The following is a 25,691-nucleotide window of genomic DNA, read 5'->3' as shown; positions in this document are numbered from 1 at the left end:
GACACAGGTTCTTATTAAAAGGGTGAAATAAGAATTATGAAAATATGAAAGAAAAAGAACATAGCACTGAAACTTTTTAAACATGACACAAGAAGTTCTTAATTTTGACATTGAAATTTCTTAACCATGACACAGATTCTTATTAAGAGGGTGAAGCAAGAATTATGAAAATGTAAAAATGGTGGTGATGATATTGAAGGAGGAGGAGAAAAAATAAAAAAAGAAGAAATCAAATGAAAAAGGAAGAAGGAGAAGAATGAGGAAGAGGATGAGGTAGTAGTTGTGGTGGTGACGACGACAATAAAAAAATGAAAAATGAGAAAAAAAAACGAGGAGAAAAAGAAAAAGAAGAAGTAGTAAAAGTGTAGGTAAGAATAAAAGAAAAATCACAGGAAAAAGAAGAAGAAAAAGCGTGGACGAAGAAGAAGAAAAAGCGCGCACATAGGATTTCGTTAGACCTGGTGTTTTGTCGATTTTTAGCAAATCGATGGTGGTTCGATTCTAATGGTCTGGGAGTAAAAGCAACTCCTCTTTTGCGAGTACCAATTTTTCTAAGAGTGCATCAAAGATCTTCGAATTAGACGAAATTTAAAGGAAAGACTGAAAAAGGTGTTAAATAAAGATTTTTAAAAGTAAAATTGACTAAAATCGAAATGGCTTGCATTGAATTTAAACAAAGCGATAGAATGCCTTCGACTGAATCAAATGACTTTTGACATGGAAATTGAAAGTGCTGAAATGTAAATTTAACAAGAAAATTAAAGTTGTTTGAAAGATAAATTGAACATGAAAAGTAATGTTTTGCAAAAATTATATATGAAAAGTAAAAACAAGTGGAAGGAATCCTACAGAAATTTGACTCGCAGCAAATTCAGAAAGTTGCTGGGATGTGAGTGTGCGTGAGTAATTTCTGAAACCAAGTTCCAACCTTTGTTCCTTTGATCCTTCTAGTATTTATAGCCATTTCCTTAACTGATCAATCTTGAAGTGACACCCCCACGTATGCAAAAACGTAGGTAATCGTTCTCGCTCTTTTGTCTGATCGTGTGACAGTTGTTGGATAACCCTTGATTTTGAAAATCTTCGATTTCCTTTTTTTGAGTGACTTCTCGAATTGCTGATCCAATTGAACTCTTACTTGGTGTCCTTACATACATCTCTTTCGATACCAAATTCTACTTCAAGGCTTACGGAAGGGACAAAGCATCTCCATACGCTTATCTGAAATTCTCACCAATGAATTACATAAGTATCTCTATCTTTATTTTATGTTTTATTTATCTTTTAATCATTAATCCTCGATAACCATTTGAATCCGCCTGACTGAGATTTACAAGATGACCATAGCTTGCTTCATACCAACAATTTCCGTGGGATCGACCCTTACTCGCGTAAGGTTTATTACTTGGACGACCCAGTGTACTTGCTGGTTAGTTGTGCGAAGTTGTGATAAAGAGTTGAGATTGCAATTGAGCGTACCATGTTGATGGCGCCATTGATGATCACAATTTCGCGCACCAATGTGCCACGCTTTCCTTCTTCCATAGGCCACGCTTTTCTTCTTCCTTAGGCCATGCTTTCCTTATTTCTTTCTCTTCTTCATCTTCAATTAATCAAAACAACCAATCAAAGTATCACCAAATTCACAAGGTTTGTAAATCATTCAAAACCCAATTAGTTTTAGCTTAAACCTCATGATTTAGTATCAAATAAAGGATGGTTGATTGATTCAACAAAACCATGCAATTCCACTCCAAACCACTTACTTACAATGCAAGAAAGTGCATAAAACCTAATGAAACAAGTGAAAAATGCTTGAAAAGCTAGCATAAGATGACTTGTCATCACAACCCAACAACCTTACAAAGACAACAACACAATCAAATAACAAACCAATAGAACAAGAAAACAAAACACAAAATCATACCTGCATATATTGCCTAATGGCAATATCTCCAACCTCATTCGCCAATGACACATCAGCCGACGATTGACAAACCTCATCAGCGACGACCATATGAGGAAAGTCTTTACCCCAAATAGATGACCCATCACTATGGTCATGCAGTTTTTTCTAATTATCCATAAATTCATGAATTTCCACAATAGGAACCTCCACCCCTCCCCATCTTCATCAGAGTCCTCAGATAAGTCCACAACATCTAATTTCCTTTTCTTCAGTATGACCTTCTTCCTTTTTGGGTGAGGTTGATTAACCTCACCCACACCAGTACCCTTATCTGGTTTCGAGGTCAACCCTTCCTTTTCCAGATTTTTACTTTTTACCCGAGCTCTTAAAGTAGCAATAGATACTCCAGGATACTTCCCACCTGAAACAAATATGAATCAAACAGTTACTAACATACTAAATCAATACCTACAAAGCTATATTTCAACACCTTACCCAAATACTCTACAACGGTCTGCCTATTGTCATCCCATTGAAGTAAATCAAAAATCGAGATTAACTCTTTTCGGGTAATAAAGTCTACTAAATACTCAATGATGCATTCATTTCTCGGACTGATCGTCTCAAAACCTAGAATGTTTTGGGGTTCAAAGCAGCTCCACAATGGAAACTTCTCCCCAAGAGTTTCATCAAAATAAAATGGAAAATCACTCTTAGCAGACCTGACTTTCAAATACATCTCTTTAAAGTCCTTGAAAGAGGACTTATACAGCTTAAAAATGGCAAAACCCTCGAGAACTATTCAAGTTCACCCAACCACCCTTCTAAACAATCTTGGCCTGAAACATGAAGAAGAATAACTCTAACAACGGATTTTTCTCCAGAAACTCCATCAACACCTTAAAACTTCGCAAAAAAGCCCAACTATTGGGGTGAAGTTGCGAGGAGCACAACTCAACTGCTTTAAAACCTAACACTCGAAATCCGTAAAAGGAAGCTTGACCCTCAACTCTTCTAGCACACAACTGTGTATGTAAAAGAACTCGAAACCCTCCCCCTTATGAAAGACACGATCATGAGCAGAACATGACAGTAACTCTAAACGCACACCAGAACCCCTTCTATCTATCCTATTCCTATCTATCTATTTGATAGCTTCTTCATCAACAAACAAAGAAATCCGTTTTCGCACATCTTCGTTCACCAAATTGTAAGACCAATCAATCTTTTCCTTTTTCTCTTTCTCAAACCCCATTATCAACGACTCAGAAAAATAAACAAAAGAAGAAGAAACACTACAGGTAGCAGAGATAGAACAAAAGCTTACCTCTCTTGCTCATTTCTTCCTCCCAAACATTTTTTATAATTGGCAAGATAATGACTTACAAGATAACCATTTGGATTCTAAAGTATCTAAATAAACCATTAACAAAATTGCTTGGGTTCCACCAAACCGTCCCATCAGTTACATCCACGATGCAGAAGGCCTCGAGAACATGCACACTCTTCACATTAGCATTTAATGTCTTAACTATAATTATTACCATTTTTTCTTTAATCCAACTTGATATTTATTATTTTTAATAAAGCATCTTGATCTGGGGGCTCCATAGCTATCTTACTTACTGAGTTATGACTCATTATAAGTTCAACCTGCTTCATCAAAAATATTCACAGGCTAAGCTTGAGGATTGTGATATGGCTGTTACAAATCATAAGTCATAACTCGGCATTATGCATTATAACTCGGGTCAACGGGCTATAACCCATCTCAAACGGTATAGCTCGGAATCCTAACACCCGATCAGATACCATAACCTGCCGACCTGTTATATTTACCCTTCAATGCAAATGATTACCAAAAAACATAACCAATCTACTCCACATCACCTATAAAGATATGGCATTTTATTTTCGGAAGGACACACAAAAAATTTATAATACTAACTTAAGCATCGACTGCAAGCGACCGAGTTACATCAAGGTCATTCACCCAAGAGCACCCACAATAAAAAAATATTATTTTTCTTTCTCAAGTCACATTCAAAATACCATAAGTGCACACTAAATAATTTTTAACACAACTAAAATTCATTCGAAAATTTTATATAAATATTTTTTGAACAAATCTAAAATTAAAAATTAAACATATTATCAAATATTTACTCGTGAAAATATGATTGAAAGTGAAATATGTTAAAAAATTAAGAATTTACTTTCTACTAGTTAGATTAAAAGAATTAAACAAACACATCCTATAATGAATATTACCCACAATAAAAAAAAATTATTATTTTTTCTTTTTTAAGTCACATCCAAAATACTATAATTGTACACTAAATGATTTCTAACACATCCAAAATTCATTCGAAAATTTTATATAAATATTTTTTCAACATATCCAAAATTAAAAATTAAACATATTTGATAAACATAAAAAATTCATTATATGAGTGACGTTTAAAAATGTTTTTGGGATGTTTTGAAAATTTTGAAATGTGTTAGTATGTTGTACGTGATTTGTAAATTAAATTTAAATTTATAAATTTTAGTCTTTCTAAATTTTTGAAAAAGAAAAATCATATCTATTAAATGTATTTGTTTTATATTTTTAAAAATTAAAGTAATAAAAAGGTGATTGAAGAAATAATTTAAAAGATACCTTATTGTAGTGATAATTTAAAAGATGGACATTTCTTTTTTCTGAATGGTAATTGATTTACGAATTACCAATAGTCTTCTAAAACAAGTAAACAACTTACAAAATGATGCCATCTTAAACAATGCAAGAGGGGACTAAATCCTCCACTCTCAATCGCTAATTTTGTGACACCATTCTCATATGATGATTTTTTTTGATAAAAATATGATGATTTTTAAGGATAAACTATGTAATGCGATTGATTTAATTAATGGAAGTTGATGCATCATCGGATAAGCGGTGACGTTAGGGTGACGTCTAAGCAGTCCTCGCCGGAGCCTTCATGATCTTCGGATAGTAGCTCTACGACGAAGAGGAGGACGAAGACGGTGGGGACCAGGGTACCGGTGGGGACAAGTCAGGTTCATATGAAGACGGGGCAAGTGTGTACACGTGGCGAGCAGTTATTGGTGAGCTCAGTTCAGATAGTGACTGAAAGATAGTTGCAAGGAAGTAAATGGGATAAGTTAAAGCCATGTTTGGTAGAGATCAAAGCAAGTAGCTAGTGGGGGTCGATTTTTCCTTTTTGGATTTTGTAATACAATAATTGTTATTTCTTTGTCCTACTCCCAGGTACTTTTCTTGAAGTCATGCTTTTTTTTTTAAAGGTCTACACCGGCTGATGTAAAGAAATAAAGAATGTTTATACTTTATAGTGTTAGAAGAAGGATCGAGGGGCCGCGCGTATGGAGAGAGAAAGTTGGCGAGGTATTTTTACAATGCTCGACTACAGCAGATAGCACTAGTTTTTGATGCAGTTCGGTTTGGTTGATTCTCAACGATTTTTATCTTGAAACGGTCTTGGTTTTGGATTGAATCGGATTAGAGTCTGATTTATTAATTTCTCAATTCAACCGAAATTCAATTTAGTTTTTACAACTATGGTTTCATATTTTTCGAATAAATTGCCTTATCTTGCATGAAATTAAAGCCCTTATTCTCTAAGTAAACAAAAAAAATCCACGTGTGAATCTGAATATAATTGTCGGTAGATATATTTTAGTATTGAAGAGGGTGTGCTTTACTGTATTATAAGAGTGTACACAAAATTGTTATCCATAACAGTAGATTGTAGATACGTTTCATCCATTTCTAAAAAACTTAGCCATAGAAATATGAGAGATAATTGATATAAGTTTACATGTTAAATGATGACAAATATAAGCTTTAGAAAATTTAAATGGTAAAAAGATTCATGTTATCTGGAGATATGAGCAATGAAGGAATCCATTTCCCGTCTTGAAACCCCACCTTCATCCATGGATTCAAGAACGGCATCTCTCAGCTTCAATGCCGTCTTTCTCATCTCATCACCTTCCTTTGATGCCATCAAAGTTCTCACAGCATTCTCAACCTCGGAAGCAGTAACCAACTCATCCCTTTTGGCCCAATCCTTAACAACCAAACCAATCTTCAACACTTGGGTTATCAAAACCATGTTCCTTGGTTGGTCAGAGTGCATAGGCCATGCCGCAATTGGCACCCCCATTGTTATGCTCTCCATGGAAGAGTTCCATCCACAGTGACTCATAAATCCTCCGGTTGAATTGTGCCTTAGAATCTCCAATTGTGGAGCCCAATCTCTTATAACCAACCCCATCCCTTCAATTCTCTCTTCAAATCCGTCAGGGAGAATGTATCTCCTGACTTGGCCATCGAAAATGTTCCCTTTGTCTGCATCTCTCAGCACCCATATGAACTTCTTCTTGCTCTGTTCCAACCCAGTTGCAATCTCTTTGATTTGTTGCTCCGTCAATGATGTTGTTGTCCCAAAAGAGATGTATATAACTGAATTTGGTTCTTGCTTATCAAGCCACTCAATTATGATGTCCTTTTCCTTGCAACTTTTCTTGCTGGGGAATAAAGGGTTGAATGGCCCCAGAGCAAAATGCTTAATATTTTTGTTGATGCCAGGGAACTGTTCTATCATCTCCATATAAGGACCTTCAATGGCTCTGCTTGTGTTGTGGATGAACCCATTACTCAATGCAAAGAATTTGACTTGTTCTGTAATGAAGTCCATTATTTCTTCCGGGAAGCATCCTTCTAAAGAAGCAGCTTCGGTAATATGAACACCAAAACTTTCAATATTCGGATTATTGTTTTGCATGAGATCCAGCACAAGGTACAATGCAAAGCAAAACGCAGAGACACTCTGAAAAGTGTAGTTCTCTGCGTTTGGTATATCCGAGGCATCTTGTGCCACAGACGACATTAGCGAGTCGTGGATCACTACCACCCTTTCGTGCAGACACGAAAGGGATCGAAGAAGTGATGCCACAGGCTCACGAAGATTTGAGGAAGCGTAAAAGGAAGGAATTATGTGAGATGGGAACATGCTTTGTTGGTTAGGGTTTGGAGGAGGAGAAGGAAAAGGAGGGACTTCAAAGTCATGGAAATGGAGTTTGGAAATGGAGGTTGGTTCCCAACCTTGAACACGAAGTGTGGCTTGGCGGTTGTGTGATTTTGTTCCAACGTAGTGGACGGGTATGTTGTGTGATATGATTAGGCGTGAGAGATGGAGAAGCTGGTTGAGGTGGCCTTGTGCTGGGAAAGGTATCATCACAACAACAACTTGGTTTTGATTATGAACATTATTATTGTCATAGGTTTTGCCAGTGGAAGCCATTCTTCGAGTTTGGGCTGTAGGGGTTGATGCTTAGCTGGCTACTATGCAATGTACATATAAAGTATACTAGACTTTATTAATATTTATAATTTAAAAATCACATTTTTTTGTTTATTTATTTTATGAGAAGTGGAAAACGACATTTGAACGTTATTCGGGGTAGTATCAATAAGATGTCATACCTCTTATAGGTGGAGTACTATTGGTCCGTTATACCTTTGTTGGTCATCCGACTTAAAAGGCAGTTATTGGGTTCTTAATGATGATGTTTTGGTTGGGCGTTACCTTGTTGAAATTGTAACGTGTAACGGCAGAGTTGTTATGCAGATTGCCGAGTTATGATCATTGATTGCCGATTAATAACTGTAATGCCAAGCTATAACGCCAGCTTTCTGAATAATAACGTGAATAATGCCGAGTTATGAATGATAATGCCGAGTTTATGATGTTGGATTTGCAACGGCCGGATCATAGCCCCCAAGCTTGACCTGGGAATTGTGTTTAATGAAGCAGGTTGAGCTTTTTAATGAACAGGTCAGTTAATTGAGTTGGTGCATAACTCGGCATTTGACGTGGTTTTGGAGCCCCCAGTTCAAGATGCTTTGTTAAACAATTAATAAATTAATATTAATGAGAGAGAGAATACTGTGTGTACTTATTAATGACGTGCGTCTTCTCAATGCACATCATATCTCTTAGGGCAGTTGAAGTGACTGTTTGGTGGTACTGGGAAGCGATTTTTTGGATTTTGAAATTAACCTTTGGAGTTGAAAAGGTTTGATAGTTTGACATAAGGTTATGTGAGCTTTATCAGAAGAAGTTTGAAGTAAAATATGAGCGAGAGAGGTATTATCTTTTTCTGACATTTTTTACCTTTGCTTTCCTTTTCTGTTATCTTTTTTCTTGTTCTTTCTCTTTTTGTTATTTGTTTGATATTTTTATGGATGACCAATTTGGTTCCATTTTCCTTTGTATAAGGTTGTTGGTCTAAGGCTTGCCAGTTTAGGGCGTAGCCGAGAAAAGAAACATCGTCAAATGGCCGAGTAGAAGCCAGATGCGAAGTTGGAGGAACAGTTGAGCTTGAAGAATGTAAGGGTTACAGAACTGGAGAGTAAAGTAGCTGATCTTGAGAAAGAGCTAAAATTGATGAAGGAAAACTATGCAAAAGAAGTTGAAGATTTGAAGAAGAAAGAGGCCGAGCTTTCTTCTATGACTTCCCAGGTTGTAGAGATAACAGCGAGATTTGAAGGAAGTTGAGAAAAGTAAGGTAACAGAAATTTTAGACTCTTTTGTTGAGGGATTTGAAAGGGCTTCCTTGCAAGCAAAGTTTTTGGCTCCCAATTGTGATTTTTCTCAGATGGATTCGGGCAACAATTTCAGAGATGGAGTTATGGTTGAAGATGACGGAGATGCCGAGGAAGAGGATGAAAATAGTTGATCAGTGTGTATATTTTGTGTGTTAAAACATGTATGTTAGTGATTTATTTTGCTCCTATAGTGAGCTTATGACTGTTTATGTTCTTAATTTTGGTACTGTTTATGTAAATAGTTTATTTGGCTTTTGGTTATTTGCACATGTTGATTTTGTAGAAAATATATATATTGTTATGATAGGTGAATTTCTCCTAGTTGTGATTGTGGCTTGGAGCCAATTTGTTTTTTAGGCAAAATTGTGTTAATGGTATAATGCCATTAATTTGATGGAGAAGTATCATTGAAAGGCTGAGTGGGCAGAGTTTATTGAGATGCCGATTTAATAGGCGTTGATAGTATGTTGTGTAACTGCATTCTGTTTAATGATCGGCAGTAATTCTGAGTATTGCTCGGCAATCTATTATTAAGTCCGAGTAGTTTGTTTAAGATTGTGGATTTGTTTTGACTGATATTTGTCGAAAGGTCGGGTTCGAATTATAATCGGATATTTGATTGAATGATAGTGTTCGAGTGTTCAGATTTTGATTAAGATGAGTTACTTGATGGAATGATTGTATCTGAGAGGTTAGATTCGGAGTGAGATCGGATATTTGTTTAATTTTGAATAATCGGCTTTCGATTTAGATCGGAGGTTTGTTTGATTGAATGATCGGATTCCGATTTAGATCTAATATTTGTTTGGTTGAATCAGCTGATTTCGATTTAGATCGGATGTTGGTTTGATTGAATGATCGTATCCGAGTGATCGGATTCCGTTTAAGGTCGGCAGTCGGATTATCTGATTGTATCTGAGTGATTGGATTCTGTTTTAAGGTCGGCAGTTGGATTGACTGATTGTAACCGAGTTATCGGATTATGTTAGAGGTCGGATATCAGATTGACTGATAGATTTCGAATGACCTATTTTGGCATATGATCGGTGTTGATAGTATCCGAATGGTCGGATTGATAGTATAAGTCGGCATTATATGTTTATAGATGAAGCGGAACTATGAAATGGAGAAAATAATGATTTGATAAAATAAGAAATTTATTTATTGAAGAACCCTTGATTTCAAAGGCCCAGGTAGGCTAGCCTCGTTAAAACCTCTCCAAGCAAAACCCTTGTGGGAAAAATCTTAGTAGTAGGAAAAAGAGTACTGGCCTGTCCCTGGTATTAACTGTAATATAACTTTAAGAAAGATACATTCCAAGTGTTAGGGAGATCTTTAACCTCTAAGGTTTGTAGTCGGTAGGCTCCCTTGCCAATTACTTCTGTGACTCTGTAAGGGCCGTCCCAATTAGCTGCTAGTTTGCCATGTGCTGATGGTTTCATAGCTTGTTCTGTTTTTCTGAGCACAAGGTCGTGGACTTGGAAAGACCTTGGTTGAAGTCTCTGGTTATATCTTCGAGCTATGTGCTGTTGCATGGCCAAATGTTTGACCGCTGTTGATGATCTTATTTCTTCTGCGAGGTCAAGTTCGGTTTGCCGAGCTGTGTCTTGTGTAGTCTGGTCGGCTAGTTCAGTGTGCAGTGAGGATTGGGAAATCTCCACGGGTATCATTGCGTCGGATCCGTAGAGTAGCTGGAAGGGTGTCTCTTTTGTTATTGAGTGGACAGTGGTGTTGTATCCCCATATGATCTCTGGGATAAGCTCGGCCCAGAGGCCTTTTGCTTCATCTAGTTTCTTTCTTAGAGCATGTAGTATTACTTTATTTGCAGCTTCAGCTAATCCGTTTGTTTGTGGGTGCTCTACTGAGGAAAAGTGTTGTTTGATTTTCAAGTCCTGCAAGAAGGATGGGAATTTTTTATCAGCAAACTAGCGACCATTATCTGTGATAATGTGCCGAGGAATGTCGAATCGACAAATAATATATTTCCAGATAAAAGAAAGCATTTGTTGTGATGTAATCTTGGCTAGAGGCTGTGCCTCTATCCATTTGGAAAAATAATCAATTGCTACAATGAGGAATTTTACCTATCCTGCTATTGTGGGGAAGGGGCCGAGGATATCTATGCCCCATTGGTTGAATGGCCAACTTACCTCGGAACAGCGTAAGAGTTCGGTCGGGAGATGTGTGATCGGACTATGTTTCTGGCAGTTGTTACACCTTTTAACTTTTTCATGGCAATCCTGTCGTATTGTCGGCCAGTATAGTCCAGTTCTGAGTATTTTTGAAGATAGACTTTCGGGCTTCGAGGTGTGTACCACAGATCCCTTCATGTGCCTCGGCAAGTGCAAGCGCGGCTTCTATTCTGCAAAGACACTTTAGTAATGGACGAGAGAATTCTCGTCTATATAGGTTGTTATTATAAACTGTAAAATAGGAGGCATGTCGGCAGAAGTGTCGGATATTTTCGACGTTGCCTGGCAAGTTTCCTGTCTGAGGATAGTCCATGTATGGAGATTTCCAGTCTGCTTCCTGTGTAACACTTAAGATTTTTGTTAGTTCAATCCTTGGCTTAAGCAATGTAGATTGGAAAAGGGATGACCTGTTTGGATGAGTACTGGCGAGTTTAGACAAGATGTCATTTCGGCCATTACTCTCCCTGAGTATGTGCTGTATTTCGTATTTAGAAAATTTTGAAAGTAAATTTTGTATGATGTCAATGTATTTAGAAAGCAAATGGCCCTTTACTTGGTATAAGTTTTTTACCTTCTGGACGATGGTAAGGAGTCGCAGTATACCTTAAGTTCGGTGATGTTTAGGTCGGCAGCGAGTCTAAGGCCGGCAATTAAGGCTTCATACTCACTTTGATTGTTGCTTGCTTTGAATGAAAAATGGAGGGAATGCTCGATGACGTTGCCGTGGCCATCATCAAGTATGATACCTGCTCTACATCCTTGTGGGTTGGAGGAGCCGTCGACGTATAAGGATGATGAGCGGATAATTTATACGCTTTTTGACATTGTTTTTAGATAGTTTTTAGTAGCATCTAGCTACTTTTTAGTATATTTTTATTAGTTTTTAAGCAAAATTCACATTCCTGGACTTTACTATGAGTTTGTGTATTTTTTTGTGATTTCAGGTATTTTCTGGCAGAAATTGAGGGACCTGAGCAAAAATCTGATTCAGAGGCTAAAAAAGGACTGCTGATGCTGTTGGATTCTGACCTCCCTGCACTTGAAATAGAATTTTTGGAGCTACAGAAGCCCAATTGGCGCACTCTTAATTGTGTTAGAAAGTATACATCCTGGGCTTTCCAGAAATATATAATAGTCCATACTTTGCTCGAGTTTTGATGACGCAAATTGGCGTTCAAACGCCAATTCCCTGCCCTATTATGGCGTTAAACGCCAGAAACAAGTTACAAGCTAGAGTTAAACGCCCAAAATAGGATACAAACTGGTGTTTAACTCCAAGAAAAGTCTCTACACATGAAAGCTTCAATGCTCAGCCCAAGCACACACCAAGTGGGCCTGGAAGTGGATTTCTGCATCATTTACTTATTTCTGTAAACCCTAATAACTAGTCTAGTATAAATAGGACCTGTTACTATTATATTGGACATGCTGGGATCTTTGATCAGTTTTATGCTATCTTAGATATTGGGGGCTGGCCTCACGGCCATGCCTGGACCATTATCACTTATGTACTTTCAACGGTGGAGTTTCTACACACCATAGATTAAGGTGTGGAGCTCTGCTGTTCCTCGAGTATTAATGCAATTACTACTATTTTCTATTCATTTCATGCTTATTCTTGTTCTAAGATATCTATTCGCACACAAGAACATGATGAATGTGATGATTATGTAACGCTCATCATCATTCTCAACCTATCAACGCGTGTCTGACAAACACTTCCGTTCTACATGCTAACGAGCTTGAATGCATATCTCTTAGCCTTCTGGTTCACGATCAGAGTCTTCGTGGTATAAGCTAGAATCAATTGGCAGCATTCTTGAAATCTGGAAAGTCTAAACCTTGTTTGTGGTATTCCGAGTAGGATCTGGGATGGGATAACTGTGATGAGCTTCAAACTCGCAAGTGTTGGGCGTGGTGACAAACGCAAAATGATCAATGATTCCTATTCCAACATGAGTGAGAACTGACAAATGATTAGCCATGCGGTGACAGCGCATTTGGACCATTTTCACTGAGAGGACGAACGGTAGCCATTGACAACGGTGATTGATGAGTGGATAATTTATACGCTTTTTGGCATTGTTTTTAGGTAGTTTCTAGTAGGATCTAGCCACTTTTAGGGATGTTTTCATTAGTTTTTATGCAAAATTCACATTTCTAGACTTTACTATGAGTTTATGTGTTTTTCTGTGATTTCAAGTATTTTCTGGCTGAAATTGAGGGACCTGAGCAAAAATCTGATAGGAGGCTGACAAAGGACTGCTGATGCTGTTGGATTCTGACCTCCCTGCAATTGAAAAGGATTTTCCGGAGCTACAGAACTCCAAATGACACGTTCTCAACGGCGTTGGAAAGTAGTCATCAAGAGCTTTCCAGCAATATATAATGGTTCATACTTTATTCGTGATTAGATGATGCAAACTGGAGTTCAACGTCAGTCCCATGCTGTATTCTGGAGTAAAATGCCAGAAACACGTCACGAACCAGAGTTAAACGCCAAAAACACGTTACAACTTGGCGTTTAACTCCAGAAGAAGCCTCTGCACATGTAAAGCTCAAGCTCAGCCCAAGCACACACCAAAGTGGGCCCCGAAAGTGGATTTCTGCATTTAGAGTTATTTCTGTAAATCCTAGTAACTAGTCTAGTATGAATAGGACATTTTACTAATGTATTAGACATCTTTGGATTATTTTTGGATTACCTTATGATCCTTTGATCATGTTTATGGGGGCTGGCCATTTGGCCATGCCTGGACCATCACTTATGTGTTTTCAACGGTGGAGTTTCTACACACCATAGATTAAGGTGTGGAGCTCTGCTGTACCTCGAGTTTTAATGCAAAGTACTACTATTTTCTATTCAATTCAGCTTATTCTTATTCTAAGATATTCGTTGCACTTCAACATGACGAATGTGATGATCCGTGACACTCATCATCATTCTCACCTATGAACACGTGATTAACAACCACTTCCGTTCTACCTCAGTACGAACGAATATCTCTTGGATTCCTTAATCAGAATCTTCGTGGTATAAGCTAGAATCCTTTGGCGGCCACTCTTGAGAATCCGGAAAGTCTAAACCTTGTCTGTGTTATTCTGAGTAGGATTCATGGATTGAATGACTGTGACGAGCTTCAAACTCGTGATTGTTGGGCGTGGTGACAGACGCAAAAGAATCAATGGATTCTATTCCGACATGATCGAAAACTGACAGATGATTAGCCGTGCTGTGACAGAGCATTTGGACCATTTTCACTGAGAGGATGGGATGTAGCCATTGACAACGGTGATGCCCTACATACAGCTTACCATTGAAAGGAGTAAGAAGGAATGAAGGAAGGCAGTAGAACAGCAGAGATTTAGAAGGAACACATCATCTTCATACACTTATCTGAAATTTCCACTAATGATTTACATAAGTATCTCTATCTTTATTTTATGCTTTATTTATTATTATTTTTGAAAACCTTTATAACCATTATAATCTGCCTGACTGAGATTTACAAGATGACCATAGCTTGCTTCATACCAACAATCTCTGTGGGATCGACCCTTACTCACGTAAGGTTTATCACTTGGACGACCCAGTGCACTTGCTGGTTAGTTGTGCGAAGTTGTGAAGAATGTGAGTGAACCATACTAGTGTGCACCAAGTTTTTGGAGCCATTACTAAAAATTGTTCGAGTTATGAAAAGAGTAGATCACAATTTTGCGCTATCAAGTTTTTGGCACCGTTGCCGGGGATTGTTCGAGTTTGGACAACTGACGGTTCATCTTGTTGCTCAGATTAGGTAATTTTCTTTTCAAAAAGTTTTCAAAATATATTTTATAAAAATTTTCTTTGTTTTCATTTTTCCAAAAATTATTTTCGAAAAATCAAAAAATTTTTTTTCTTTGTTTTCGTTTTTCTAAAAATAAATTTTCGAAAAAAATCCAAAAAAATTTAGAAAATCATAAAAATAAAAAATATTTTGTGTTTCTTGTTTGAGTCTAGTGTCAATTTTTAAGTTTGGTGTCAATTGCATGTTTTTTTTAAAACTTTTGCATTTTTCGAAAATTCATGCATGTGTTCTTCATGATCTTCAAGTAGTTCTTGATAAGTCTTCTTGTTTGATCTTCATATTTTCTTGTTTTGTGTCTTTTCTTGTTTTTCATGTGCATTTTTTGCATTCATAGTGTCTAAGCATTGAAAATTTCTAAGTTTGGTGTCTTACATGTTTTCTTTTCTTAAAAATTTTTTCAAAAAAAAAAAAACCAAATCTTGATGTTCATCTTGATCTTCAAAGTGTTCTTGGTGTTCATCTTGACATTCATAGTGTTCTTGCATGCATCATGTATTTTGATTCATAATTTTCATATTGTGAGTCATTTTTGTTGTTTTTCTCTCTGCTCATTAAAAATTTAAAAATAAAAAAATATATTTTCCTTATTTTTCTCAAAATTTCAAAAATTTGAGTTGACTTAGTCAAAAAATAAAAAAAAAACTTAGCTATTTCTTATAAGTCAAGTCAAATTTTCAATTTTAAAAATCCTATCTTTGCAAAACTTTTTCAAAAATCAAATCTTTTTCATTTTTCTTTTATGATTTTCGAAAATTTAAAAATTATTTTTCAAAATCTTTTTCTTGTCTTTGTTTCATGATTTTCGAAACTTTACTAACAATTAATGTGATTGATCCAAAAATTTGAAGTTTGTTACTTTCTTGTTAAGAAAGGTTCAATCTTTAAATTCTAGAATCATATCTTTTAGTTTCTTGTTAGTCAAGTAATCAATTTTAATTTTAAAAAAATTAAATCTTTTTCAAAACAAATTTCAATCATATCTTTTCAAATCATATCTTTTCAAAAATTTGATTTCAAAATATCTTTTCTAACTTCTTATCTTTTCAAAATTGATTTTCAAATCTTTTTCAACTAACTAATTGATTTTTTGTTTATCTCTTATCTTTTTCAAAACCACCTAACTACTTTTCTCTTTCTAATTTTCGAAAATCACTTCCCTCCTTTTCAAAAATTTTCTTAATTAATTAATTGTTTCAAATTTTAATTTTTAATTTTATTTCTTCTCCTAATTTTCGAAAATCACTAACCCTTTTTCAAAATTAATTTCAAAAATTCTGTCTCTCTCATCTCTTTCTATTTATTTATCTACTAACACCTCTCTTCCACTCTAGAATTTGAACCCACTCTTCCCCCTTTAGTTTGGATTTTTACCTTTTCCTTCTTTTATTCTTTTATTCTTCTACTCACATAAAGGAATCTCTATATTGTGACATAGAGGATTCCAAATATTCTTTGTTTTCTTCTCTTTCATATGAGCAGGAACAAGGAAAAAGGCATTCTTGTTGAAGCTGATCCTGAACCTGAAAGGACCCTGAAGAGGAAACTAAGAGAAGCTAAAATACAACAATCCAGAGACAACCTTACTGAAATTTTCGAACAAGAAAATGATATGGCAGCCGAACCCAACAACAATAATGCAAGGAGGATGCTTGGTGATTATACTACACCTACTTCCAAATTTGATGGAAGAAGCATCTCAATCCCTGCCATTGGAGCAAACAATTTTGAGCTGAAACCTCAACTAGTTGCTCTAATGCAACAGAACTGCAAGTTTCATGGACTTCCATCAGAAGATCCCTATCAGTTTTTAACTGAGTTCTTACAGATCTGTATGACTGTTAAGACTAATGGAGTAGATCCTGAAGTCTACAGGCTCATGCTTTTCCCTTTTGCTGTAAGAGACAGAGCTAGAACATGGTTGGACTCACAACCTAAAGATAGCCTGGACTCTTGGGAGAAGCTGGTCACTGCCTTCTTGGCAAAGTTCTTTCCTCCTCAAAAGCTAAGCAAGCTTAGAGTGGATGTTCAGACCTTCAAACAGAAAGATGGTGAATCCCTCTATGAAGCTTGGGAAAGATACAAGCAGATGACCAAAAGGTGTCCTTCTAACATGCTTTCAGAGTGGACCATTTTGGATATATTCTATTATGGTCTATCTGAGTTCTCTAAGATGTCATTGGATCATTCTGCAGGTGGATCTATTCACCTAAAGAAAATACCTACAGAAGCTCAAGAACTCATTGACATGGTTGTAAATAACCAGTTCATGTACACTTCTGAGAGGAATTCTGTGAGTAATGGGACGCCTCAGAGGAAGGGAGTTCTTGAAATTGATGCTCTGAATGCCATATTGGCTCATAACAAAATTTTGACTCAGCAAGTCAACATGATTTCTCAAAGTCTGAATGGATGGCAAAATGCATCCAACAGTACTAAAGAGACATCTTCTAAAGAAGAAGCTTATGATCCTGAGAACTCTGCAATGGCAGAGGTAAATTACATAGGTGAACCCTATGGGAACACCTATAATTCCTCATGGAGAAATCATCCAAATTTCTCATGGAAGGATCAACAAAAGCCTCAACAAGGCTTTAATAATGGTGGAAGAAACAGGCTCAGCAATAGCAAGCCTTTTCCATCATCATCTCAGCAACAGACAGAGAATTCTGAGCAGAACTCCTCCAGCTTAGCAAATATAGTCTCTGAACTGTCTAAGGCCACTTTAAGTTTCATGAGTGAAATAAGGTCCTCCATTAGAAATTTGGAGGCATAAGTAGGCCAGCTGAGTAAGAAAATCACTGAAACTCCTCCTAGCACTCTCCCAAGCAATACTGAAGAGAATCCGAAAAGAGAGTGCAAGACCACTGACATAATTAAAATGACTAAACCTAGAGAGGAAGGGGAGGACGTGAATCTCAATGAGGAAGACCTCATGGGACATCTCCCAGACAAGAAGGAGTTCCCTATTGAGGAACTAAAGGAATCTGAGGCTCATATAAAGGCCATAGAGATTCCATTAAACCTCCTTCTGCCATTCATGAGCTCTGAAAACTATTCTTCCTCTGAAGAGGATAAAGATGTAACTGGAGAGCAAGTTGCTCAATATCTAGGAGCTATCATGAAGCTAAACACCAAGTTGTTTGGTAATGAGACTTGGGGAGATGCACCTCCCTTACTTATTAGTGAACTAGATACATGGGTTCAGCAAACTCTACCTCAAAAGAAACAAGATCCTGGTAAATTCTTAATACCCTATACCATGGGTACCATGACCTTTGAGAAGGCTCTGTGTGACCTGGGGTCAGGTATAAATCTTATGCCACTCTCTGTAATAGAGAAACTGGGAATCTTTGAGGTACAAGCTGCCACTTTCTCATTAGAGATGGAAGACAAGTCAATAAGACAAGCTTATGGATTGGTAGAGGACGTGTTAGTAAAGGTTAAAGGCCTTTACATCCCTGCTGATTTCATAATCCTAGACACTAGGAGGGAGAAGGATGAATGTATAATCCTTGAAAGACCCTTCCTAGCCACAGCAGAAGCTGTGATTGATGTAAACAGAGGAAAATTAGTCCTTCAATTGAATGGGGACTACCTTGTTTTTAAGGCCCAAAAGTATCCCTCTATGAACATAAAAAAGAGGCACGATAAGCTTCTCTCAATACAGAGTTAAACAAAGCCCCCACAATCAAACTCTAAGTTTGGTGTTGGGAGGCCACAACCAAACTCTAAGTTTGGTGTTGAGAAGCCCCCACATTCAAACTCTAAGTTTGGTGTCGGGAGGCCCTCATCATGCTCTGAACATCTGTGAGGCTCCATAAGAGCCCACTGTCAAGCTATTGACATTAAAGAAGCGCTTATTGGGAGGCAACTCAATTTTTATTTATCTATATTTTTATTGTTCTTTTATGTTTTATTAGGTTGATGATCATGTGAAGTCATAAAACAAATACTAAAATTAAAAACAGAATAAAAAATAGCAGAGGAAACAGCACACCCTGGAGGAAGAGCTTACTGGCGTTTAAACGCCAGTAAGGAGCATCTGGCTGGCGTTCAATGCCAGAACAGAGCATGAATCTGGCGTTGAACACCAGAAACAAGCAACAGTATGGCGTTTAAATGCCAGGATTACACCCTGAGGAGAGCTGGCGTTAAACGCCAGAAATAAGCATAAAACTGGCGTTCAACGCCAGAAACATGCTGCAGATTGGCGTTGAACGCCCAAAACAAGCATAGAGCTGGCGTCTAATGCCAAAACAAGCATTAATCTGGCGTTAAACACCAGGATTGCATGCAGAGAGCGTTTTACACGCCTAATTGGTGCAGGGATGATAAATCCTTGACACCTCAGGATCTGTGGACCCCACAGGATCACCTCAGGATCTGTGGACCCCACAGAATCCCCACCTACCTCAACTTACCTTCTCTCTTCTTCACACAACCTAATAACACTCTTCCCCAAACACCCTTCACCAATCACCTCAATCTCTCTTCCCCACACCTCTTCACCACTCACATCCATCCTCTCTTCCCCATGAACCCTACCTACCTTCAAATTCAAAATCTCTTTCCCACCCAAACCCACCCTAAATGGCCGAACCAAACCCCTCTCCCTCCAGTATATAAACCCCTCCATCCTTCTTCATTCTCACACAACACAACCCTCTCTTCTCCCCCTTGGCCGAATACACATCTCTCCCCCCTCCTTCATTTTTTCTTCTTCTTCTTCTATTCTTTCTTCTTTTGCTTGAGGGTGAGCAATATTCTAAGTTTGGTGTGGTAAAAGCATAGCTTTTTTTGTTTTTCCATAACCACTTATGGCACCTAAGGCCGAAGAAACCTCTAGAAAGAGGAAAGGGAAGACAAAAGCTTCCACCTCCGAGTCATGGGAGATGGAGAGATTCATCTCAAAGGTCCATCAAGACTACTTCTAAGAAGTTGTGGCCAAGAAAAAGGTGATCCCTGAGGTCCCATTCATGCTCAAGAAAAATAAGTATCCGGAGATCCGACATGAGATCCAAAGAAGAGGTTGGGAAGTTCTGACCAACCCCATTCAACAAGTCGGAATCTTAATGGTTCAAGAGTTCTATGCCAATGCATGGATCACTAGGAACTATGATCAAAGTATAAACCCGAATCCAAAGAATTATCTTACAATGGTTCGGGGAAAATGCTTAGATTTCAGTCTGTAAAATATAAGGTTGGCGTTCAACTTGCCTATAATGCAAGAAAATTCACGCCCCTACACTAGAAGGGTCAACTTTGATCAAAGGTTGGACCAAGTCCTTATGGACATATGTGTTGAAAGAGCTCAATGGAAAAGAGACTCAAAAGGCAAGCCGGTTCAATTAAGAAGACTGGACCTTAAGCCTGTGGCTAGAAGATGGTTGGAGTTCATCCAACGCTCCATCATCTCCACTAGCAACCAATCCAAAGTTACTGTGGATCAGGCCATCATGATCTATAGCATCATGATTATAGAGGAAGTAGAAGTTCATGAAGTCATCTCTCTTGAATTCTACAAAGTAGCCGAAAAGTCCTCTACCTTGGCAAGGCTAGCTTTTTCTCATCTCATTTGCCATCTATGCTACTCAGCTGGAGTTATCATAGAAGAAGACATCCTCATTGAAGAGGACAAGCCCATCACTAAGAAGAGGATGGAGCAAACAAGAGAGCCTACTCATGGATCTCAAGAGACGCAAGAGGGAGCTTATCATCAAGAAATCCCTAAGATGCCTCAAGGGATAAATTTTCCTCCAAACAACTATTGGGAACAACTCAACACTTCTCTAGAAGACTTGAGTTATAACATGGACCAAATAAGGGTGGAGCACCAAGAGCACTCCATCATTTTCCATGAAATTAGAGAAGATCAAAGAGCTATGAGGAAGGAGCAACAAAGGCAAGGAAGAGACATAGAAGAGCTCAAGGACATCATTGGTCCTTCAAGAAGAAGACGCCACCATCACTAAGGTGGACTCATTCCTTAACTTCCTTGTTCCTATTTCTCTGTTTTTCGGTTTTAAGCTTCATGATTGTTTATATTTTGAGTCTTTATTACATGATTATTAGTGTTTAGTAACTATGTCTTAAGGCTATGAATAATTCCGTGAATCCTTCACCTCTCTTAAATGAAAAATCTCTTTAATACAAAATAACAAGAAGTACATGAGTTTCGAATTCATCCTTGAAATTAGTTTAATTATATTAATGTGGTGACAATACTTTTTGTTTTCTGAATGAATGCTTGAACAGTGCATATTTTTCATCTTGTTGTTTATGAATGTTAAAATTGTTGGCTCTTGAAAGAATGATGAAAAAGAGAAATGTTATTGATAATCTGAAAAATCATAAAATTGATTCTTGAAGCAAGAAAAAGTAGTGAAGAACAAAGCTTGCAAAAAAAAAGCGGCAAAAAAAAATATAAAAGAAAAAGAAAAAGTAAGCAGAAAAAGCCAATAGCCCTTAAAACCAAAAGGCAAGGGTAAAAAGTATCCAAGGCTTTAAGCATCAATGGATAGAAAGGCCCAAGGAAATAAAATCCAGGCCTAAGCAGCTATATCCAGTTGTTCCTAACCATGTGCTTGTGGCATGCAAGTCCAAGTGAAAAGCTTGAGACTGAGTGGTTAAAGTCGTGATCCAAAGCAAAAAGAGTGTGCTTAAGAGCTCTAGACACCTCTAACCGGGGACTTTAGCAAAGCTGAGTCACAATCTAAAAAGGTTCACCTAGTCATGTGTCTGTGGCATTTATGTATCCGGTGGTAATACTGGAAAACAAAGTGCTTAGGGCCACGGCCAAGACTCATAAAAGTAGCTGTGTTCAAGAAACAACATACTTAACTAGGAGAATCAATAACACCATTTGAACTCTAAGATCCTATAGATGCCAATCATTCTAAACTTCAAAGCATAAAATGAGATGCCAAAACTGTTCAAAAGCAAAAAGCTACAAGTCCCGCTCATCTAATTAGAACTAATATTTATTGATATTTTGAGATTTATATTATATTCTCTTCTTTTTATCCTATTTGATTTTCAGTTGCTTGGGGACAAGCAACAATTTAAGTTTGGTGTTGTGATGAGCGGATAATTTATACACTTTTTGGCATTGTTTTTAGGTAGTTTCTAGTAGATCTAGCCACTTTTAGGGATGTTTTTATTAGTTTTTATGCAAAATTCACATTTCTGGACTTTACTATGAGTTTGTGTATTTTTCTGTGATTTCAGGTATTTTCTGGCTGAAATTGAGGGACCTGAGCAAAAATCTGATAGGAGGCTGACAAAGGACTGTTGATGATGTTGGATTCTGACCTCCCTGCACTCGAAATGGAATTTTTGGTGCTACAGAGCTCCAAATGGCGTGCTCTCAGCGGCGTTGGAAAGTAGACATCCAGAGCTTTCCAGCAAAATATAATGGTTCATAATTTATTCGAGATTAGATGATGCAAACTGGCGTTCAACGCCAGTCTTATGCTGCATTCTAGAGTAAAACGCCAGAAATATGTCACGAACCAGAGTTAAACGCCAAAAACACGTTACAACTTGGCGTTTAACTCCAGAAGAAGCCTCTGCACGTGTAAAGCTCAAGCTCAGCCCAAGCACACACCAAAGTGGGCCCCGGAAGTATATTTCTGCATTTAAACTTATTTCTGTAAACCATAGTAACTAGTCTAGTATAAATAGGACATTTTAGTATTGTATTAGACATCTTTGGATTATTTTTGGATTACCTTATGATCCTTTGATCACGTTTATAGGGGCTGGCTATTCGGCCATGCCTGGACCATCACTTATGTATTTTCAACGGTGGAGTTTCTATACACCATAGATTAAGGTGTGGAGCTCTGCTGTACCTCGAGTTTTAATGCAAAGTACTACTATTTTCTATTCAATTCAGCTTATTCTTATTCTAAGATATTCGTTGCACTTCAAAATGACGAATATGATGATTTGTGACACTCATCATCATTCTCACCTTTGAACACGTGATTGACAACCACTTCCATTCTACCTTAGAACGAACAAATATCTCTTGGATTCCTTAATCAGAATCTTCATGGTATAAGCTAGAACCCTTTGGCGGCCACTCTTGAGAATCCAGAAAGTCTAAACCTTGTCTGTGGTATTTCGAGTAGGATTCAGGGATTGAATGACTGTGATGAGCTTCAAACTCGCGATTGTTGGGCGTGGTGACAGACACAAAAGAATTAATAGATTCTATTTCGACATGATCGAGAACCGACAAATGATTAGCCGTGCTGTGACAGAGCATTTGTACCATTTTCACTGAGAGGATGGGATGTAGCCATTGACAATGGTGATGCCCTACATACAGCTTGCCATGGAAAGGAGTAAGAAGGATTGGAGGAAGGCAGTAGAAAAGCAGAGATTCAGAAGGAAGGCAGTAGAAAAGCAGAGATTCAGAAGGAACACAGCATCTTCATACACTTATCTGAAATAATCACCAATGATTTACATAAGTATCTCTATCTTTATTTTATGCTTTATTTATTATTATTTTCGAAAACCTTTATAACCATTAATTACCCGCCTAACTGAGGAATGTGAGTGAACCATAGTAGTGTGCACCAAGTTTTTGGAGCCATTACTAAAAATTGTTCGAGTTATGAAAAGAGTAGATCACAATTTTGCGCTATCAGTGATCCCCCAACATACAGCTTGCCATAGAAAGGAGTATGAAGGATTGGATGAAGGCAGTAAGAAAGCAGAGATTTAAAAGGAATAAGGCATCTCCATACGCTTATCTGAAATTCCCACCAATGAATTGCATAAGTATCTCTATCTTTATTTTATGTTTTATTTATCTTTTAATTATCAAAACTCTATAACCATTTGAATCCGCCTAACTGAGATTTACAAGATGACCATAGCTTGCTTCAAGCCGACAATCTCCGTGGGATCGACCCTTACTCACGTAAGGTTTATTACTTGGACGACCCAGTGCATTTGCTGTTTAGTTGTGCGAAGTTGTGAAAAAGAGTTGAGATTACAATTGTGCATACCAAGTTGTTAGCGCCATTGAGATCACAATTTCATGCACCAAAGGACCATTCGATGTAGTCCTCAGCTGTGTCTGGTACTGAGAACTCAGCGATGAAGTCGGCTAAGACTTGGGATTTGATAGATGTTCGGCCTTCGTATTTGATATCAAATTCCGAAAGTTCAACCGACCATTTTACTAGTCGACCAGCCAGCTCTGGTTTCTGAAGGACTTGGTGTAAAGGATGATCTGTTCGAACATGGATTTCATGGCTCTAAAAATATGATCGGAGTCTTCTGGCCGAGAAGACAAGGGCTAGGGCCAGCTTCTCAATGGTTGGATATCGAAGCTTGGCATTCTGTAATGTTTTGCTGGTAAAATAGATTGGGAACTGTAGCTTTTCCCTTTCTGCAACAAGAGCGGAGCTTACAGCCCAGTTAGTGATGGATAAATATAAGAATAATGGTTCCCCTTTAATGGGGGTTTGTAAAATTGGTGGTTTTGAAAGAGTTTCTTTGATTATTGCAAATGCTTGTTCGCAATCATCAGTCCATTGGAAAGCTTTTTTCTTTTTTAAAGTTTTAAAAAAACATAAGGACTTAGAAGCTAGGCAGGGTAAAAATCTAGAGAGTGCAACAAGTCTCCCTGTTAATCATTGGACTTCTTTGATTGTTTTTGGGCTTGTCATATCTAAAACAGCTCGGCATTTCTCTGGATTAGCCTCAATACCTCGGCTAGTGAGCATGAAGCCGAGGAATTTGCCGCCCTGGACGCCAAATACGCACTTTTCGGGATTTAACCACATGTTATATTTTCTTAGTTGTCCGAAGATTTCTGCGAGGTCATCAAGGTAATTGTTGCCGAATTTGGTCTTGGCAACCATATCGTCGATATAGACCTCAATATTCCTGCCAATCTGTTTGGCGAAGACTTTGTCCATTAGACGTTGATATGTTGCACCTGCATTCTTAAGGCCCGAATGGCATGACTTTATAACAATAGTTTCCATATTCAGTAAAAAATGCTGTCTTATTTTGATCGGATGGATGCATTTGGATCTGATTATAACCAGAATATGCATCCATAAAGCTGAGTTTTTCATAACCAGAGGCATTATCAACTAAGCAATCAATAGAGGGCAAATGGTTGGAATCTTTGGGGTATGCTTTGTTGAGATCGGTGAAATCAACACACATACGCCATTTACCGTTGTGTTTTTTCACCATGACTACATTCGCCAGCCATGTTGTGAATCTGATTTCTCGGATGAAGCCATCGTTGATGAGCTTCTTGGTTTCTTCTAGGGAAGCTTGTTTTCGGTCATGGCCGAGATTTCTCTTTTTCTGTGCTACTGGTCGGACAGATGGATCTAATGCCAACTTATGGGATATGATGGATGGATCGATGCCTGGCATATCAGCTGGGGTCCAAGCAAACAGGTCGGCATTGTACTGTAAGAATGCTCGGAATGATGATTTTTCTTCTGAGGATAATGTTGAGCCGACGTATGTGAATTTGTCCGTGCTTTCTGTGAAATAGACTTTATGCAGGTCTTCCATTGAGGATGGTCTTTCAAATGTTCCTGCTATTGGATCAAGATCGGCCTGGACTGGTTGATCGTCCATGCTGCCGATGATATGAACATGGGCTTTTGTGTTTTGGTTAGGTCTTTTGAGACTGTTGTTGTAGCATTCCCTGGCTTCTCGGGCATTGGTGGACGAAATTGTGATCACTACAACTTTGCACAACTAACCAGCAAGTGTACTGGGTCGTCCAAGTAATAAACCTTACGCGAGTAAGGGTCGATCCCACAGAGATTGTTGGTATGAAGCAAGCTATGGTCACCTTGTAAATCTTAGTCAGGCAAACTCAAAAGGATATGAATGATGAATAAAACATAAAGATAAAGATAGAGATACTTATGTAATTCATTGGTGGGAATTTCAGATAAGCGTATGAAGATGCTGGGTCCCTTCCGTCTCTCTGCTTTCCTACTGTCTTCATCCAATCCTTCTTACTCCTTTCCATGGCAAGCTTATGCAAGGGTTTCACCGTTGTCAGTGGCTACCTCCCATCCTCTCAGTGGAAATGTTCAACGCACCCT

At 37.8% G+C, this 25,691-nt stretch overlaps 2 protein-coding genes and 1 non-coding gene across 3 annotated transcripts; all 3 read right to left on the bottom strand.

The window, feature by feature from the left end:
* Positions 1–4,922: 4,922 nt before the first annotated feature.
* LOC107474566 (zeatin O-glucosyltransferase-like) lies at positions 4,923–7,767 on the bottom strand. Its single transcript, XM_016094186.3, has one exon. It carries the CDS (start codon positions 7,237–7,239, stop codon positions 5,809–5,811), a length of 1,431 nt encoding a protein of 476 aa, XP_015949672.1. The 5' UTR covers positions 7,240–7,767; the 3' UTR covers positions 4,923–5,808.
* Positions 7,768–16,594: 8,827 nt separating this feature from the next.
* Positions 16,595–16,702, bottom strand: LOC127746079 (small nucleolar RNA R71). The gene has a single exon (XR_008007699.1). It is a non-coding gene; the product is annotated as a small nucleolar RNA R71 (small nucleolar RNA).
* A 6,937-nt stretch (positions 16,703–23,639) lies between these two features.
* LOC107474580 (uncharacterized) lies at positions 23,640–24,527 on the bottom strand. The gene is made up of 2 exons (XM_016094208.1): positions 24,317–24,527; positions 23,640–23,836 (listed from the first exon to the last, which is right to left on the bottom strand). Exons 1-2 carry the CDS (start codon positions 24,525–24,527, stop codon positions 23,640–23,642), a joined length of 408 nt encoding a protein of 135 aa, XP_015949694.1.
* Between the last annotated feature and the right edge of the window lie 1,164 nt (positions 24,528–25,691).

This window comes from Arachis duranensis, chromosome 3 (assembly GCF_000817695.3).
Source record: "Arachis duranensis cultivar V14167 chromosome 3, aradu.V14167.gnm2.J7QH, whole genome shotgun sequence".
Classification (NCBI taxonomy): domain Eukaryota; kingdom Viridiplantae; phylum Streptophyta; class Magnoliopsida; order Fabales; family Fabaceae; genus Arachis; species Arachis duranensis.
Note: the sequence above shows the minus strand (reverse complement) of the source record. Positions and strands in the feature narration are given on the sequence as shown.